At 46.1% G+C, this 17,630-nt stretch overlaps 1 protein-coding gene across 5 annotated transcripts in view; it reads left to right on the top strand.

Moving 5' to 3' along the window:
- RAB11FIP5 (RAB11 family interacting protein 5) overlaps positions 1 to 17,630 on the top strand; it is a 72,927-nt gene that overhangs the window by 38,981 nt on the left and 16,316 nt on the right. For all 5 annotated transcript variants that reach the window (XM_075855716.1, XM_075855698.1, XM_075855707.1 and 2 more), the window contains 2 exons: positions 13,069 to 13,523; positions 14,369 to 15,008. In XM_075855716.1, the coding sequence (XP_075711831.1) occupies positions 13,069 to 13,523; positions 14,369 to 15,008 (1,095 nt within the window). The remainder of the gene's footprint in view (positions 1 to 13,068; positions 13,524 to 14,368; positions 15,009 to 17,630) is intronic.

The following is a 17,630-nucleotide window of genomic DNA, read 5'->3' as shown; positions in this document are numbered from 1 at the left end:
ACCGTTTCCTGCGTGTTGTTTTTTTTTTTTTTTTTTTTTTTTTTTTTTTTTACTGCAGAAAATGGTGCGTATTTTGCTGCATTCTTCACAATATTGGGGGGACGGTGACATCTCCTTTCAAGACCGCAGCAATTCAGTCCACTTTCCGCAGCAGGAATTGACACGATGCAGTCCGAAAAACTACGCACCGCAGGTCAATTTACGCAGCGTGTGTATTTTACATCCGCAATTCCGAACAGAAAATACGCCGCAATTCCGTTACGTGTGGATAAGCCCTCAGTGTTGTGCATATAATTACACAAGTGGTGTCTGTGGGCGGGGCTGTGACAACTTCTCACATCCTCACCACCCTGTAACTATAGAATAAAGTGTGCAAATGTCATGAACACCTGTAAAAAAATAAAGTAAATAGACCGGAGTAGAAGTGAAATGATACATTGTGGGTGGAGCTGCCCTTTAAGCATCGGCTCGCTGCAGGGGGGGGGGGTATAGAGCTGGTTTGACCACGTGGTGCAAGTGCAAAAAAACAACTGTCAGAAAGGTCGTCTCCTTTTGGGAGGAATTCCACAAGGTTTATTTTTACTTCAGGCATTCTGTGGAACTACAAGTCTAAGCATGCCCTTCAAGATCTGCACTCATAGCCGTTAGAGCAAGGCTGCCGACTATAGTGGTGGTCTGATTTGGGGGGTGGGCAGCAGGGTTCAGAATAGAATCTCTCTGTGTTTAATGCACAGGAATACACAGATGCTTCAAATCTGAGGGCGCACTGACAGCAAGCAGAGATCTTAAACGGTGGGGGTGAAAGTAGTCGATTTTAAGTGCTCAGATTGTGTAGGGACGGACCCCATTGACATGGGGAAAGCTAACGCAGAGTTGTTACTTTATTCACACATTTCCAGGAGGAATAATAGAGGAACGGTACAATTCAGAGTTCTAAGAAAAAATGCCTCGGAATTGTTGTTTCTTTGGTAATACAAGTAAACGGACCGGTCAGGTGAGGTCGTCTTTAATCCGATGGTCTGGAAATCCTGCTAATACGGCATAAAATTAGTTTTATACCAGAGTTGCAGCAATCTAGCTGGTAATCCGGCATTTCTGTTCCCCAGTAAAAGGGAGTCCTCCGTATCAGTGCTCTAATCTGCGCACACACACGAGCCGGCGCGGACAGTCTGCGCGTTATTTCACAAATGTGGAGTAACTTTTGCTTTTACTTTTTTTTTTGTTTTTTTTCTTTTGTACTGGTTTTTGGCTGATTTTAGGTTTTCCTCCATTCACATCCAGAGCTGCTCTCAAAGTTTTGCTAGTTGCTTTTTGGTAACACAATTCATTGCTCTTTGGTAACGGGAAACCAGAATAATTGTGACTGCAGCAATGTATCTTTCAAAGATGTTACGTGTCCATGGAGATGAATGTAAGCAAACAATCCCCCCCCCACCCCTCTCGCACCCAGCCACGGACCTCGGGATCATCACTTAGGGACCAAATTGTAGCAGAGAAGATGTTTGTAAAGTCCTGGTCTGTGGTCTTATTAGTGACTCCAGCTGATCTGCACTGTCGGTCGGAGTTTGCGGTAGTCTAAATCCCACCTCCTGTCTCATCAAGGACTATGGTTGCTGCTCTGTCCCTTCCCCATGCTTTACACTGCAGCTCTGCTTGTTCAGAGTGAGGGTATGTTCACACGGCCTATTTTCGGCCGTTTTTCAGGCCGTAAACGGCCGAAAAATCGGAAGCAGAACGCCTCCAAGCATCTGCCCATTGATTTCAATGGGAAAAACTGCGTTCTGTACCGACGGGCCGTTTTTTTTACGCGGCCGTCTTGAAAATCAGAAATGGTTTTCCCTTGAAACCGGCTCTGTATTTTCAGACTTTTTTGAGTTTGTGTGTGAACAGAGCCTGAGTGATGTACAAAAGGGCAAGCTCAAGAACTGCAGATTCTAGTAAGGCTCGTTGTCCTTGGCATAAGTGGGGGGGCAGAAGTTCTCCTTTTTAGAGGGTTGTCACAGCACAGATAACCCCCTTTAATATGGGAGCCGCTGTTGAGACCCCAAAGATGCCGTTTTGTTGCTTTTCCTAGTCATTGACTTTGCTGAGGTGTTAGGATTTATTTTTATTTTTTTAACCTTGTGCTTCAGAAATGCTGGCACTGACAATCATGAAAACCTTTTGTTCGAGCGTAGCATAGTGCAAAAAAAAAATACGTTCTGGCACATCACATTGTGCTGACAGTAAGGCCACTGGGTGAGGGGAGGGGGATGTGACTCAGCCGCAGCGCTGTACACCCAGCAAGATCACCACTGATAACATTGTGTCTACTGGGGGAAAACGTGAGGAGGAATTAGGAAACCCAAGTTTCTGCTCCCCCCCCCGATGTACACAGTATGGTAAACAAAGGGGTCTTACCTGTGAGCATGATGATAATGTCCGTCAGTAAAAAAAAAAACAGATTGGTAACCCTTTCTGTAATCGCTTTTTGACAGAGCTCGATTTGTATTCTGTACAATGTAACAAGCTCATCAGCTGTGTATGCAGGACAAGGTCAGGACGGTATCCTCTTTTTTTTTTTTTTTTTTTTTTTTTAATTGTATTTTTTTTTTAAAAGTACCTGTTTCCATTCACTGACAGCAAACATGGATATTGGAGAAAAAAATGGTGCTGGATGGTAAAACAAAGTATATTTGCATACAATGTCTGATCGCTTCTACCTCCGCATCTGTGCTGTTGTGTTTTAGTTCAGAGGGTTGTCTAGACTGGATAGAATTGTAACAAACCATCAGCTGTAAGAAGAACTGGGTCATATGTTCCCTTTCACTGACAGTAAGCAGGGATCTTGGAAATGGTGGGGAGGAGGGTTAATTCTGTGGAAATAGATGAGACCTCATAACCTTCCTGTAATGCAGTGGGTTTGGTTTCATCTCAACCCTGATGATTGATTGTGCCCGCATCCTCCACCAAAATATGGGATTAACGTGAAATGCATGACCTCTGAGGGGGGAGGAATTGCCTCTAATATTACATATAATGAACCGAGAACTTCCCCCTCCAGGATTCACGCAGAATATGACTAAGCAGCGGGGGGGGGGGGGGGGTGTACATCGAGGGGTTAATTACTTTGTACGGCCTCGTATGGGAGCGTCAGCGGCTTTATCGTATGAGATGTAAAAAATAAAAAAAACTCTCCTGTCTAGAAAAGCTGGGTATGACGCCCATATAGTCACCCAGCTTTCCCAGGATTGGATAGAACTAAAACGGCTGAATAGAATGTTTTATATGTCCCGTCACTCTTATTAACACTTCTGGGAACGCCCACAAAACGGCCTTTTAATAGAAATTAGCATAAACTCTGCACCCTTTGTGGTCCGGTTCCTGCTAAAATTGGGAGTATTGGTGAGTTCATCAGTACAACCCCTGTGCATACGACTCGGAGTCTGTTCACACTGCATGTCCGAGCTATAAGCTGCGGTTTTTCAACTGTCTTTCTTGCATTTGGGGGGGCTGATCTAGCATGAGGGAGGCACAAACCGTGCAATGGAGACCCCTCGATGCCTGGTGGGGCCCATAGCCGGCGTGTAGATGAACAGCGGGGGGGGGAGGGGGTTACTATATATGATGGTCCCTTGAAAACTGAATAAGAGGTTCTCTGGACGACCGCAGCCTCCATAGCTGTGCCTTCTGCAGTACTGAGGGGGTAATTATAGGGGTTCTTCAGGAGGGGTCATTTATTTTCAGGAGTTTGCGGAAGGGAATCGGTGCAGTAGATGGCGCTAGATGCGTAGTCCTGTATAGCGCTCCTATGTGATTGGTAGGGTTGCCCACTTTTCTACCCAAAATCCCTGGCCAGGTTTAGGGTGTATTTACATGTGCCATTTATTTATTTTTGCAATGCATTTTTGCACATTTGCTTAATAAAACCCACCCACACACAAAACCGGCCCGTGTAAATCCGCCCTAACACGGGTATAAAGTGGCTGTGATTGGCGGGACGTGTCACCGAGGTTCCCAGGCCTAACCCTCAGACAACGGCCCACCGTAACCGTCCATATCCCCCGCTCCTGACTCTCAGGACTGTTCTGAGTTGTGTATGTACGGATGTTGAATGTGAGGGGGTCTAAATCTCCACCAGCTCTTGATTGAAACCATTTTACGTTCTGCATCCAGGTGCCCAATGTTTACAATGCTGCATCTTTGTGCTCTGTGTAATGCAGGACAGGTACTCCAGATAACACATTGATGTGAATTGGCACTGTGTAGTGCTCCGTTTCTCCTGTGGTGGTGCTGCAGGGAAATTGAACACTTACTGCCAGGTTTCCCCACAGATAACGTGATCGCCGGGGGTCCAAGCAGGGGAACACTTTGTGAACTGCTTTTTGTCAAGTAGGGATTGTATGAAGCGGCGAACCCCTTTTTAAGGAAAATGGAAAAACCAAGAAGAAAGTAGGTCGTACCGAAGACTTGACGGTTAGACCTGGGCATGCGTTCGATGGGCGTACTCGACAGTAGGTAATGTGGAACCGATCAGCTATGAGCAGCACGGACCGCGGCCGCTGTTTGCTTCTATGCAGAAGCCACTAACTAGTTATACAGAAAAATAAGTATTTTGAAAAATCTTACTCTATATAATTGCAGGTCATCTTTAATAACTCTGTATGCAGTAAGCTCCCCCTAGTGGTGGCTGCAGGCAGCAGAATACTGTAACTGTCTATGCAGCGGATTTGGAGCTCTGTATCAGGAAAAATAGGGCTCTGACTTCTATAAAGATATATTAAGAAACCAGGATGTAGGACCTGGTGATAAATGGTGGGCATTACCTTTCATCCTACAGAAGGTCTCTGGAGGGGGTGGTCAGTAGGACACGAATACGTCCACGCTGTCAGGGTTGATTAGTCCAGGACCCGTTCAGGCTATTCTATCAGCCAAGGATGTGCTCCTATATAATAGTCATGTATGCCACTATTTGGTTCTGTGTAATGGTGGATTGATGGTATACAGTATATATATATCTGCTGGTCCACAGCTCCATCTAGATCAATGACGTCCCTAAAAAACGGTTGGAAATATTGTGTAAGCGCAGAATACAGGAATAAATAGACGCCATGTGACATCCTATATCCTTCTGGCTTCCCCATATGTTCGTGCCTTCCCTATAAGGTGCGGTGCAGTATGTTCAGCACAGATGTTGAAGCTTTCTAATGGGAGATTAGGGATTCCCCAGTGTGTCTCTTCTTTCATCCAGAGCCCAGTCCGCACCCCTTACATGAGGCACCATAGACCAAGTGCCATATGTGCCAGGCTGTGCAATCTGTCTATATATACTTTTTTTTTTTTTTGTGTGTGTGTATATGGTGATAGTGATATGATATTTGTAATAATTTTGGACTAGAAGTCCCATCATGGCTCCCTATGGGGCAGTATACCATACATTTTCAGGGCATGGCGAAGGGTCGCCCAACGAGGACAAATCGCCATGTTCCTGATCACTGGAGTGTCTGCCAAAATAAATATATTTGGTGCCACTGACTTTTGAGGTGTAAAGCAAACACTCTCCTTCGTTGAATACAGTTAGACGCCCAGTGATAATTGGGGGGTGGCAGCTGCCGTGGGTCATTGTTCTGAACTTCAAAGAGACGTGGAGGTGCCGCCCTGGCAGAATGGCTCTACCTCTTTAGATCTCCTGTTGCAGTATGGCACAATGAGCCTTCAGATACATCTGCACCTCCAGAAATGGGAATCTTAATTCTGAAAATCTATTGACTTCTGATGTATACTCTGACCACCATGTTTGGGACCTAGTTCAGGACCATCATCTATTAGTCGGAGACGGGCTATAAACTACGTCTCTATGGAGGACCCAGAAAGTCCTGCATTTCATGGACAGACCATTGATGTAATTAAACTGTAATTCTTCATTTCCACTGTGGTGGCGCTAGAGGCAAATCGATCCCTTGATCGTGATCGCTGTTGGTCTCCGCTTCAGTACACCCTATGATCCGCTTATTGTTGGGGGACCCGTCTAAGAAAAAGCTGTTTTCCAAAACAGAGAGCCCCTTTTAAAGAAGTTTACCCGTGATAGGCTTTAATGGCACGTAAAAAAAAAAAAAAAAATATATATATATTTTTTTTTTTTGTTTGGTCACTTTATAAGTAGATCGGTATATCCAGAATGCAAATCCGCCCACTGTCTCTCTAGGAACTTATATTTAGCTTGTGAATCTTCCTGTTTCAGACGGCCGGAGGAAGCGACTACACGATATATAAACATCAGTCACGTACAGGACCGTGGATTAGGAGACCTTCGTCTCTTTCACCAGGGCTGGATACTTTCAGGATTTTTGGGACGCTGGTTGACGAATGGGCACACGTAATACGTTAATCGCAACCGGCGGAAAATATTTCCATGTTGAGGATCGTTCCATCACAGCGCACAATTCTGATTTTCGATGCAATGCTCGGTATTAACCCATAATTGTTCTAATCAACGGCATACAGTTTCCTAACCGTATTGTTGTAGGCCGTACTCTGAATTTTTTTTAATTGTCCAAAAATACACACATTAAAGACCAGAAGTGCTGGTAGCGCGAATGTGAGTGACTACCCTAGATCTCCACTAGAGCGTAGGGCCGCCCATTGTCACTCAGGAGTGGCCTCCTTTGTTGCTAAGCAACAGCATTAACCTAAAGGACAGCGTGGTAATAATTGCAATGGGAAATCTTGCGTTTTTACGGAATTTCCTCCTATAAAATTTAGATCAAGTCGAATGAGAACCATATCTGAATTTTGATATGACGGGGGCAGCGTAGTAACATGATGGGAGTAGTGTAATATACATTTTTATGTAAGCGATGACCCTCGTATCCTGGTTCGTGACCTTCACCAACCATTGTACGTCCCTTTTTTATGAAGTTTGTGACTCGGGTGACATAACAGAATATGTTGTATTTGACGGCAGTGACATCACTGACTTTACCGGGAGACTGGACCCTTCTTGGATCTGCTCTGCCAATTACCAGAGAAGGTTCATGGAGGAAAAGGAAGCCTCGGTATATTTAATAGAACTGTTCTTCATATTGCCTCACTGGGGAAAAGTCCTTCAAAATTTTCAAAAATTCTAATTATTTGGAAAATCTAAAAAAAATTCTAAATTGGTTCACAGCGCTTCTCACTTTACAGCAAGGCCCAAAACATCCAAGAATCGGGGAAGACCGAAAAGCTAGTCACCACTTGTTGGTTACATTAAATGTGTATATACTGGGAATACTGAGGCATTTCCGGCCATGGATGGCCATACACATAAAATGATCCCGCTCCCGATTGTCCCCTGAGGGCAAGCGTCAGGGGAAAAAAGGATCGGGGAGGTTTCAATAAGCCGCTGCCAGAGGGGTTGAAATAAGCCTGCTCGGCCCAGTCTGCATGTTTTATGGTGGAGTCGGGTGAAAAAGTTGTTGGGTGTATATAGCCGGCTTATAGCGGATCTGTCAACCTACTTTGCTGCCCTTTTTAAAGGGGGTTATCCTAGAATGGAGAACGGCTCTGTAATAGTGGCTCTCTCTTCGGTAGACCCGGCACATCCATGCGTTACTTGTACGGCCATTCATGTAAGCTGCTGCAGCGGAGATATGTGACCGGTCGCGGCTTCCCCAGCGATTTACAGCTGATCACCAGGGGTGAGAACCTGGACCCGCAGCGATCGGCTGATTGCCTCGCCAGCTTCTTTTTGGAAAAAAACGTCTTCTTCAGGAGACTACCCCCTTTAAGGGCAGCATAGTATGGGGGCAGGTCCACGGACTCCACTATGAGGGCGGATTTACACGAGCGTGTGCGTTTTGCGCGCGCAAAAAACGCAGCGTTTTGCGTGCGCAAAAGGCACTTAACAGCTCTGTGTGTCATCACATAGGATGTGTGGCTACGTTATTTTCGCGCAGCCGCCATCATTATGACACTCCGTTTGGATGTTTGTAGCACGTGGTGCTTTTCTGTTTGCAAACATACTTTTAACTGCTGTTGCGCGAATCACGCGCGTCCCACGGAAGTGCTTCCGTGTGGTGCGCGTGGATTTTCACGCACCCATTGACTTCAATGGGTGCGTGATGCATGAAAAACGCACAAATATAGGACATGTCGTGAGTTTTTTACGCAACGGATAATATATATATATATATATATATAATTTTTTTAAAAATTTTTGGCTACTAGTATAATGGGTCTGCCCTGATAATATGCTGCCCCTAAACTCTGTACTATGGAGACCAATCCGCTTTCAATGTAACCAGTAAAGAACACTTGAGCATGGATTAGAGGACGGGTCTTTGTGGATGTTGGGTAGACTTGGAAGGTTTCCTATGTGGATGTAAAGCTGCAGGGTATCTTCCAAGGATATCTGATCATCTGGTGGGAGTGCGGATAGATACGGTAATGAAGAATATGAATACCTTACAGCGGTTTTGTAGGACGACCCGCTCCTCACACTGATGACACGTCGGTCGCCACCTCTTGCAGGGTTTCCTGTGCTTGGTCATTGATAGTTGAGTAATCGTGCGCTGGGTTATATCACCGTGCAGGAAGTGTGTAATGCCAGGCCCTGACCACAAGTGCAAGCTGTGTGACCCAGATACAGCGCCCGCGCCGTCATGTCGTGCGCGCTCAGTCCTTGCCAAATTCAACTTTGCTGAGACCCCACAATTTGCTTCGATATTAAAACCTAATGTTTGTCTGAACGCCCTTTGCTGTGCAACTGTCCTCTAGTGTTCCCTGTGATCAGCCATTCCAGGCTGGAGAGAGAGAGACTGTAGTGTTATTTAATGGGATGACCGGCAGGCAGTGTAGAACATTTCTTCCACCGTGATTCCACGATGGGGTTTATGAGATTCTCTATAGGGTTCTTTACAGTTAGAGCAGTCGAACTATGGAATGTCTGACCCCAAGAGGAAGTAACGGTTTAGTCTAGATTTACTGACGGATGGCATTGAGGGTGATAACTAATCAAGTAATGAATGATGGGTAATTTATGGCTGGCAATCACTTGGTCCTAGGAATTATTTAACTTTTTTTCTTTTAAAATATAGGAAGGGAGGGGTATGGAAGTAGCATACAGACAGGAGGGGAAGGGGGTTAGACTGAAAACCAGGCCAATATCTCTTCAGACATGTTCTCCATTCCTTCCAGCCCGGTCTTATATTCTATCTTCTCTCATGAAGCGATTGACGTTGAAGTCTTGCTGGCTCTTCTGATTTATGGTGATGGAATTATTCTAAAGAGTATCACAAGGAGCCGTTTAAAATCCATGGACGTTCATTCAGCCCTTTGGTGACCGCAACCCGGGTGGCAAGAATTCAGTCCTAATCGGAGAAGGGTGAAGGACGGCAATGACTGTGCGTCCAGATCGGGGAGGTCAAGTCTTATGGAGAAGGTTCAGCATCGTGGGAGAGCATATGATCGATGTTGAGGGTCTCGTTGTGTAGTTGGTCTAGATTGACTGCAGCTCTGCATAGGGTCTTCAGTATTTGTCTATAGGCTTTCCTTTCACGTTACCTAGATGTTGGGCTCCATTTTTGAAAGCCAATGACGCCCAAGATAGATTTATTTTTTTATCTTGCCTTTTAGAAGGGGCACGGCTCGTTGGATGTTTTTGCGTAAAGGTGGATTGAATGTCACAACTGGCGCCAGTGCGTTCGTCCTACGTTTCGCCCCCCCCCCCCTTCCTTCTCTCCATCTCTTTCATTGGACGCCTGCTCGAGAGTTCTGTGAGCTTGGACTATTGCTACAGCAAGTCACAGGGAAAGTGTATAATAAACTGCATCCAGAGTCCTATGGTCAATGTCCAAAACAACGCTCGGGGCTGGTACCGGGTGTAGGTGGGTCGGAGGGTGACCGTCACAGTGGGCGTCCGGTCTGCGTCTTCCTTGCGTGACGAGCACCCCCTAATCCCAGTGGTTCTGCCATCTGCTCAGATTTACCTGGTGCTGACACCAGCCTTAAATCCTAGAATATCTTATCCGGGGAGCTCATCCCAGTAGAAGAGTCTTGCGAGACTGGAGCGTCTACCACAGTGTATGGAGGAGATATATGGCAGCAGTACATGACCAGATCTAACAAGGCGGGAGCAGTGTGGGAGTGCGGGATACTGGTTGTCAGGGTGGGGATCACACTGAGGGGGCGAGGATTCCATTAAAACATCCAGGATACCGACCAGAACACCACGGAGAGCTCGGAGGCTGAAAAAAACCAGTGATCTGAGCCAGGAACAAGTATTCGTCAGGTCGACCAACAACTATGTGGAAAAACCTATGTATTACTTTTGTTCTTTATGGCAGACCTGAAGCCTTCAGCGTTCCTATGACAACACTTCCTGTCCTGTTCAATGCCACATTGTAAGGGTCCTCATGACCTTCTGCATATTAACTGGCCCTCCTCACCGTAACCTCATGGACGATGTAATCTGAGTGTTATATAATATTGTATGCTTCGATGTCCTCTTCTATATCGCCCCCCCTCCCCCCCCGGCCTTCACGTTATCAGTCCCGTAGCTGCAGTTCACAATACGGGCAGCGCTGAATCAGCAATACAGTCATTATCGGAAGTCGTGGTGTTATCTCTTGTGCAGTCAGCAGTTGTGGCTACAAGTGTGACTGATCTGTCATCCAGGTTATTTTGAAATAGATAAAAATATGAACCATTTTTCATCCATAGCTCAGTGCTAGCAGTAATTTTCATAGTGATGTTGCCCGTATCAACCAATCCTATAGCTCTTCTAATATACCGTTCGCTCGCTGCCACGTCTCTAACTTCCACGTGTCGGTTTGTGTTTTCTGTGATTTTTTTTTTTTTTTTTTTTCCTATGAAGGATCGGCTGTCACCTGACAGAAGGATCGGCTGTCACCTGACAGAAGGATCGGCTGTCACCTGACAGAAGGATCGGCTGTCACCTGACAGAAGGATCGGCTGTCACCTGACAGAAGGATCGGCTGTCACCTGACAGAAGGATCGGCTGTCACCTGACAGAAGGATCGGCTGTCACCTGACAGCCTGAAAGGAATGCTTTGTGTGTAATCTTGTTGATCAAATAAGTGGGGTATCAGAGGGCAGTCCCCTCTTTCTGACAAGGTAGACGGCTGAGTCCCAGGTAGGGCACCCCTTATTCATCCCCCTGACTGGGCCCGTGATCGCCTCCGATCCCTCAGGATCTCCTAATGCCACGTTGATAGAATTGAAAACCTTGTTAAATAAGCGAGCCAAAACCAGATAATACGCAGTTCTACTTAACCCCGTAATAGTTTTCTTTGTAATCTCCCAGATTAACCCTCTCCTGGATGGAACGTCCAATACGCCGGGAGACGACCTGCTGTTTGATACGTGTCCCTGTTTACCAGGATATTCTTGTGCTTGTCTTGGCTCGACATTGAAAGGCTTTAAAGACTAAGCCACAGACTAGAGCAAATACGGGTGTTCCTGAAATCTGGGTCTAACTCCGCAGCCACCGGATCCGAGGCCGGAGCTCTCTATTGGCTTGAGATGTATGTTATTAATCTATAGATTTGGGGAAAGAGGGAGTGAGTTTAAACATCCAGTGTGTGTGACTGATCTAATACCAGACTTATAAATGGCTGCCCTATACTCTCTATGCGGGTCTGCTGTAGTTTGGGGTCAAACATTTGTGGTCAAATGTGTATGATCCTATAAGACCCTCAAACACACTGAGCTCTGGGTCTGGTGTAATCCGGTGCCCCCCAGTTTCACCTCTTGACTGACACACACGTATGTATTCCTTACACTAATGTGGAGGCTGGTGTCCCAACTGTGGGGTAATTTTTTTTAATTAATTTTTTTTCCTTTTTTTTTCTTCTATAGGAGTAGTTCTAAGTAATTGTTCTGTAAAAACGAGGTCCATGGTTCGGTTTGTCACATTATTCTTTCCCATTGACATCAATAGGCGAAGTAGACGTATATTTTTTAACGCATAGGCCATTCCAAGGGTGTTGCTTCAAGACCACCCCTGTCGTTACGGCCTATTAGAGCCTATAGGCCTCTTGGCACCCTCCCTCCCCTCTATGAGCCAGAGAAGATGGCTGCTAAGTATCAACGTCTATCCTTGTTTTATATGGAGTAACATTTACTTGAAAGGCAGTTATGTAATACTACATTTCTCCTGCAGTGGCCACTGCAGGAGAAGTGTATACCTGACCAACCCAGTCGATCACCAGGGGTTTGAGAACATGGACCCCAAGCCGTGAGTCTGCCTTAGTCCTAAAAGTGGCTGTCGAGGTTAGACTCTCCTTTAATGGGAGGGGGGGGGGGGTTGTCTTTATTTTCCTGCGCTCCAAATGGCATGTGTGAATTTTAGTGAGCGTGGCTGCTGGGTGGGCCTGTACCTATGAGATATACCCTATAGACATCCGGCACGAGAAGCAACCAGGATGTAAAGCGATGTAAGCGTGAAATGGTGCGCACGTTCTACACAAGTCTTCCCATTTTCTCTTGCAGCCAAATGTTTTTGGGAAAAAAAAAAAAATACAACGCACACATAACCGTTTTTTCCGAAATTAACTTCTAAAGTATTTTAACTCTGATTTACTGTAGCGCTGCCTTGTACTGTTAATGTTTTCTCTAAAAGGATTACCTTAAGTACAGCATCGTGGTCGCATGGATCAAATCTAAATTTCTCACGATTTTCAGGGTTTCTGCTTGCAGTCAGTGAATGGGGACATTATTGGCTGAAAACCTGTACAGACCTAATACTTCTCACAGCTGAGGGTTTGTTACAATTATTATTATTTTTTTCTTATCCAGTCTAGACGAGCCTCTGTGAGATAAAGCTATAAGTAACGCAAATCTCTGTCCTAATTGCTACATTTTACATACCCTGATACATTGTATCCGCCTAGAGTCCAGGTCAAGACTGGATACAAGTGCACCAAACTCTCCGCTATTAGAAGTATTAGCTCTCTACATGTTTTTCAGCCTCTGGGTGTTCCCATTCACTGACTGTAAGCAGAGATCTGAGTGTTCCAAGAGAATGTGTTCCTTCCTACCATTAACCAGTTTTTTTTTGTTTTTTTTTAAATTTTCATTGTATTGCAGATGGTACAAGCTCCATTCAAAGGCTGGGAAAAAAGAGAAGGAGCGCGGAGAGATCCAAGTTTCCATTCAGTTCACCAGGAACAATCTGACAGCCAGCATGTTTGACCTCTCAGTCAAGGACAAGCCTAAGACTCCTTTCGGGAAGCTGAAGGACAAGCTGAAAGTCAAGAAACTCTCCCAAATGGAGTCGTCCTCCGCCATCGTGCCGAGCAGCATCGGCCGTCTGGACAGTGACGACGAAGATGAGAAGAAGCCAAAGTCCAAGGCGGCTGCTTTCTTTAAGGGACGTCTAAGGAAAAGCTCCCTAACCAGGTCCAATACGTCTCTGGGGTCCGATAGCACCATCTCCTCCACAAGTGGCACCATTCCTACCAGTGCTGGAATCTCCATCGTTCTGCCAGATGTTGGCAAGAAACCTGCGTCCAGAAACGGCAGCCTTTCCACCGAACCTACTGGTAAAATGACTTCTATGTAGGGTTTACGGACCAAGGCCCACTGCACACGACCGTAAAAATCACCCACCATTATGGACCCATTCACTTCTATTGACCACGGACACCTTCCTGTGTATTTGCGGGAAGGTGTCCGGGTCCTAGAAGTGTACCGTAAATTATGGAACATGTCTGTCCTTTTTTGCTTTTTTTACAGGCCGCGCTCCCATACTTTGTGTGGGAGCGCGGGCTGAAAATGTAAGTGGCTGATCGTGCCGCGATTATGGGCACGGCCGTGTGCATGGAGCCTGAGATTCTTCTCTAAAAAGTATTTGTAGGAAAATCTGATTACGGGTAGGAACGCACACAACGTATTCAGAGCGGATACACTGCGTTAAGCCTAGCTTTTATACAGATCTGTCTCCATGGTAACAGACCACAAACAAACTGTAGTCTGATTCTGCAGTCACATCTGCCTTCTATCTGTCCTACCGAAATGTTTGTTAGCAAGAAGTAGGGGACAGATGGAAGAGATTGTGACCACAGGATCAGACGATCAACTTTGTTACCATGCAGACGCATACGCCATCCTAAAAGCTGTGAACCCAAAACGATGGGAATTTTTTAAATTAGTACCTATAGCAAATTTAACTCCATTTTTTATTTATTTTCATTGGGACGATAAAAAAAAATTGGTTGCAAAGGTGGACGGAACCTATAAAGAATTGTGACTACTTGATGCTCCGTCCTTGACGGTCTATAGAGGAGTTCCCCTTTAAAGTACACAAATGAAGGTCTCGGTTTGAAACCTATAAACTCTCTACATGTAGCCAATGTGTTAATCGTCCTGGTGCCTTGTGTCTTCTTAGTTAAAGACCACGAAGCGTCGCCCCGGATGACGCACAAGAGAGCGTTCAGCGACGAGGTCAGCCAACTAAAGCTGCTCCCGGAGCCAAAGATGGTGCAGAACCTAAAGCCAAAGGGCAGCCCCATCTCCAAGTCTTCTGTATGTATCAACGGAAGCCATGTCTACACGGAAGTGCCTGCTCCAAAGCCAATCCCTACCCTAGAGAAATCCTCACCTGCCTCCAGGTCATTTCAGAATATTGCAAAGAAAGCCGAGGAGGTTACAGAAGTCGTCAAAGGACCAAGCCATAGTTCAGAGAAACCGGACCGTAAACCAACGGGTCCTGAAGAAGACCATGCCGCCTCGAAACCAACGGCGCAACCTAAGCCAACCAACGACCCAGCGCGAGTGGAGACCAAACCTGTTCAAATCACATCCCCTATGGTGTTTACCGAGGATGTGTCCAAGAATAAAAGTCAAGAACTGAAGACCAAAGAAGAGAAACCCAAGATAGTCCCTCACCATGGAACCGGAAAGACCGATCCTGGTAACAAGAGTCTTGTAGAGCCAAAACCTCATACACTGGCAAATGCTGAGGAGAGGGGGAAGGGCGGCTCCTGGTTTGGTTCCAAAGATGCTAAGGAGACTCCACAGAAACCAAGGTGGGTTGTTTATATTTTCTTTTGCGTTCTCCTTTTAAATTGTCCAATCCGATATTAAGGGGGTTTCCACCTTTTAGTCCTCTTCTCACTGGTCTCCTGACAGCTGAGATGTTCACACACAGGAGGTCCTTGTGTTAGGATGTCCTCCCGCTCCTTTAACAGAAGAGTTGTACCGTTTTTTTTTATAAGCTTCAGTACCCCATGGTCATTGGTTGAATATTTTCACAATTCTAGGACTATGGAAGTATTGCAGACCCTCTCTTCTGAGGACCGGTGGTGGTCCCTAGCTCAGGACCTTCCCTCCATGTGAGGAGATATCTAAAGGTTGAATTCTATAAATAATATTCATATGAGAGAGAGAGATGGGTTTATTTTCTAATTGTTTGGTATTTTTGGCAGAGATTTCCCAGTATCCATAATCCGTTAGACGGCTCTCGAAGGATCAGGGTGTTGAGTTTGGGATCCTTCTGTCTATATAGATAGGGACACTCTACTTTAAACCAGCCCCATCTGCTCCCCTGACGGGTCTGATTTAGTAAATGCTTACATTCCCCAACTTTGCGTGGGGGTGTTCCTCTGTTATTCCTCCTGTCAATTTATTGATACATTTCCAACTGGGTATTACGTTCCCCTTGTCATTGAGGGGTGTATCTACAGTCTGACCGTGTCCAATCAGAGAGGCACCTTAATGACTAGGTGAATAACGCACCATTGTCAATTTATTCCTACATTTCCAGGAGGGATAATGGAGGAACAACACCGCAAATAATTCTGGTGCAGACTTGTTATGTCATGGGGACTGCAGGTGTTTACCAAGCTGTCAGATTTTCTTTAAGGTGTTGTACTATAGACCACTGTCCTCTATCTGCTAATGATGAGTAATTTTTTTGGGGGGATTTTCATTTCTGCGCTTGTTCTGTTCGGACCCTCTTACCGGTCTGTTACCACGACTCTCAAGTATAGTAATGACGATATTCAGAGTTCTGTCACTTCCCCATCATTACTCCAGATCATTAGCCGCTTATGCGCCTTAGTGACCTCAAACATCAGCGCATTGATTCTACATAAGCTGAAATCATTACATAAACGCCTCTGCTGAGCGTGCAGCTTATTGACCGGGTGAGCGCGGCTGCAGGACGCTGATGTGATTGTCCGGCCCGTACATCGGCGAACAGGAATGATTTACATGTAATAAGCTTCACTATTACACATTGTTTATTATGTTAAGGGGGGGGGGGGTCCTGGTTATAAGAAATCCTCTATTGGGATAGATTTTTGGCGCTGGTTTTGAGGCGGAAACCACGCCAAAATACATCAAATTTCGCCTTCCATTTATCTAAATTCGAGGCGGATGCGTTTTTTCCACGAACAGAAAAACTCTTGCAGGGAAGATATAAAAGCGACATTCTCTTTCTTCCCGCAGCTCTCTCGGACCTCCCATTGCAACCAATGGGAGGCAGAGAAAGCGTTTTCCATATATATATATATATATATATATATTTATTTTTAGATCTCAGGCCTGTCCACCCTTCCGGATCCTCCTATGCTTACAGAATATATGATGCGACCGCCATGTAACATCACATGATCACGGCAGGCAGTCGCCTTCACGGAGACCGTTAACTACGGCTGGGCAATTGTGATCAAAATCACAATTAATTGACCATGTAACTTCGATTACTATTTAGGCCACACCTCTTTTGCATGCCACGCCCCCTATTTGAATGCTCCCCTGAGCCTGCTGTTTACTACTGTATATATTATACCCCTGACACTGCCCACACGCAGTATAATGCCCCCATAACTGCCCTCCCCCCAGTATAATGCCCCCATAACTGCCCTCCCCCCAGTATAATGCCCCCATAACTGCCCTCCCCCCAGTATAATGCCCCCATAACTGCCCTCCCCCCAGTATAATGCCCCCATAACTGCCCTCCCCCCAGTATAATGCCCCCATAACTGCCCTCCCCCCAGTATAATGCCCCCATAACTGCCCTCCCCCCAGTATAATGCCCCCATAACTGCCCTCCCCCCAGTATAATGCCCCCATAACTGCCCTCCACACAGTATAATGGCCCCATAACTGCCCTCCCCCCAGTATAATGCCCCCATAACTGCCCTCTCCCCAGTATAATGCCCCCATAACTGCCCTCCCCCCAGTATAATGCCCCCATAACTGCCCTCCCCCCAGTATAATGCCCCCATAACTGCCCTCCCCCCAGTATAATGCCCCCATAACTGCCCTCCCCCCAGTATAATGCCCCCATAACTGCCCTCCACGCAGTATAATGCCCTCATAACTGCCCTCCACGCAGTATAATGCCCTCATAACTGCCCTCCCCCCAGTATAATGCCCCCATAACTGCCCTCCCCCCAGTATAATGCCCCCATAACTGCCCTCCCCCCAGTATAATGCCCCCATAACTGCCCTCCACCCAGTATAATGCCCCCATAACTGCCATCCCCCCAGTATAATGTCCCCATAACTGCCCTCCACACAGTATAATGCCCCCATAACTGCCCTCCACACAGTATAATGCCCCCATAACTGCCCTCCACACAGTATAATGGCCCCATAACTGCCCTCCACACAGTATAATGGCCCCATAACTGCCCTCCACA

The sequence above is a fragment of the Rhinoderma darwinii genome, chromosome 1 (assembly GCF_050947455.1).
Source record: "Rhinoderma darwinii isolate aRhiDar2 chromosome 1, aRhiDar2.hap1, whole genome shotgun sequence".
Taxonomy (NCBI): domain Eukaryota; kingdom Metazoa; phylum Chordata; class Amphibia; order Anura; family Rhinodermatidae; genus Rhinoderma; species Rhinoderma darwinii.
Note: the sequence above shows the minus strand (reverse complement) of the source record. Positions and strands in the feature narration are given on the sequence as shown.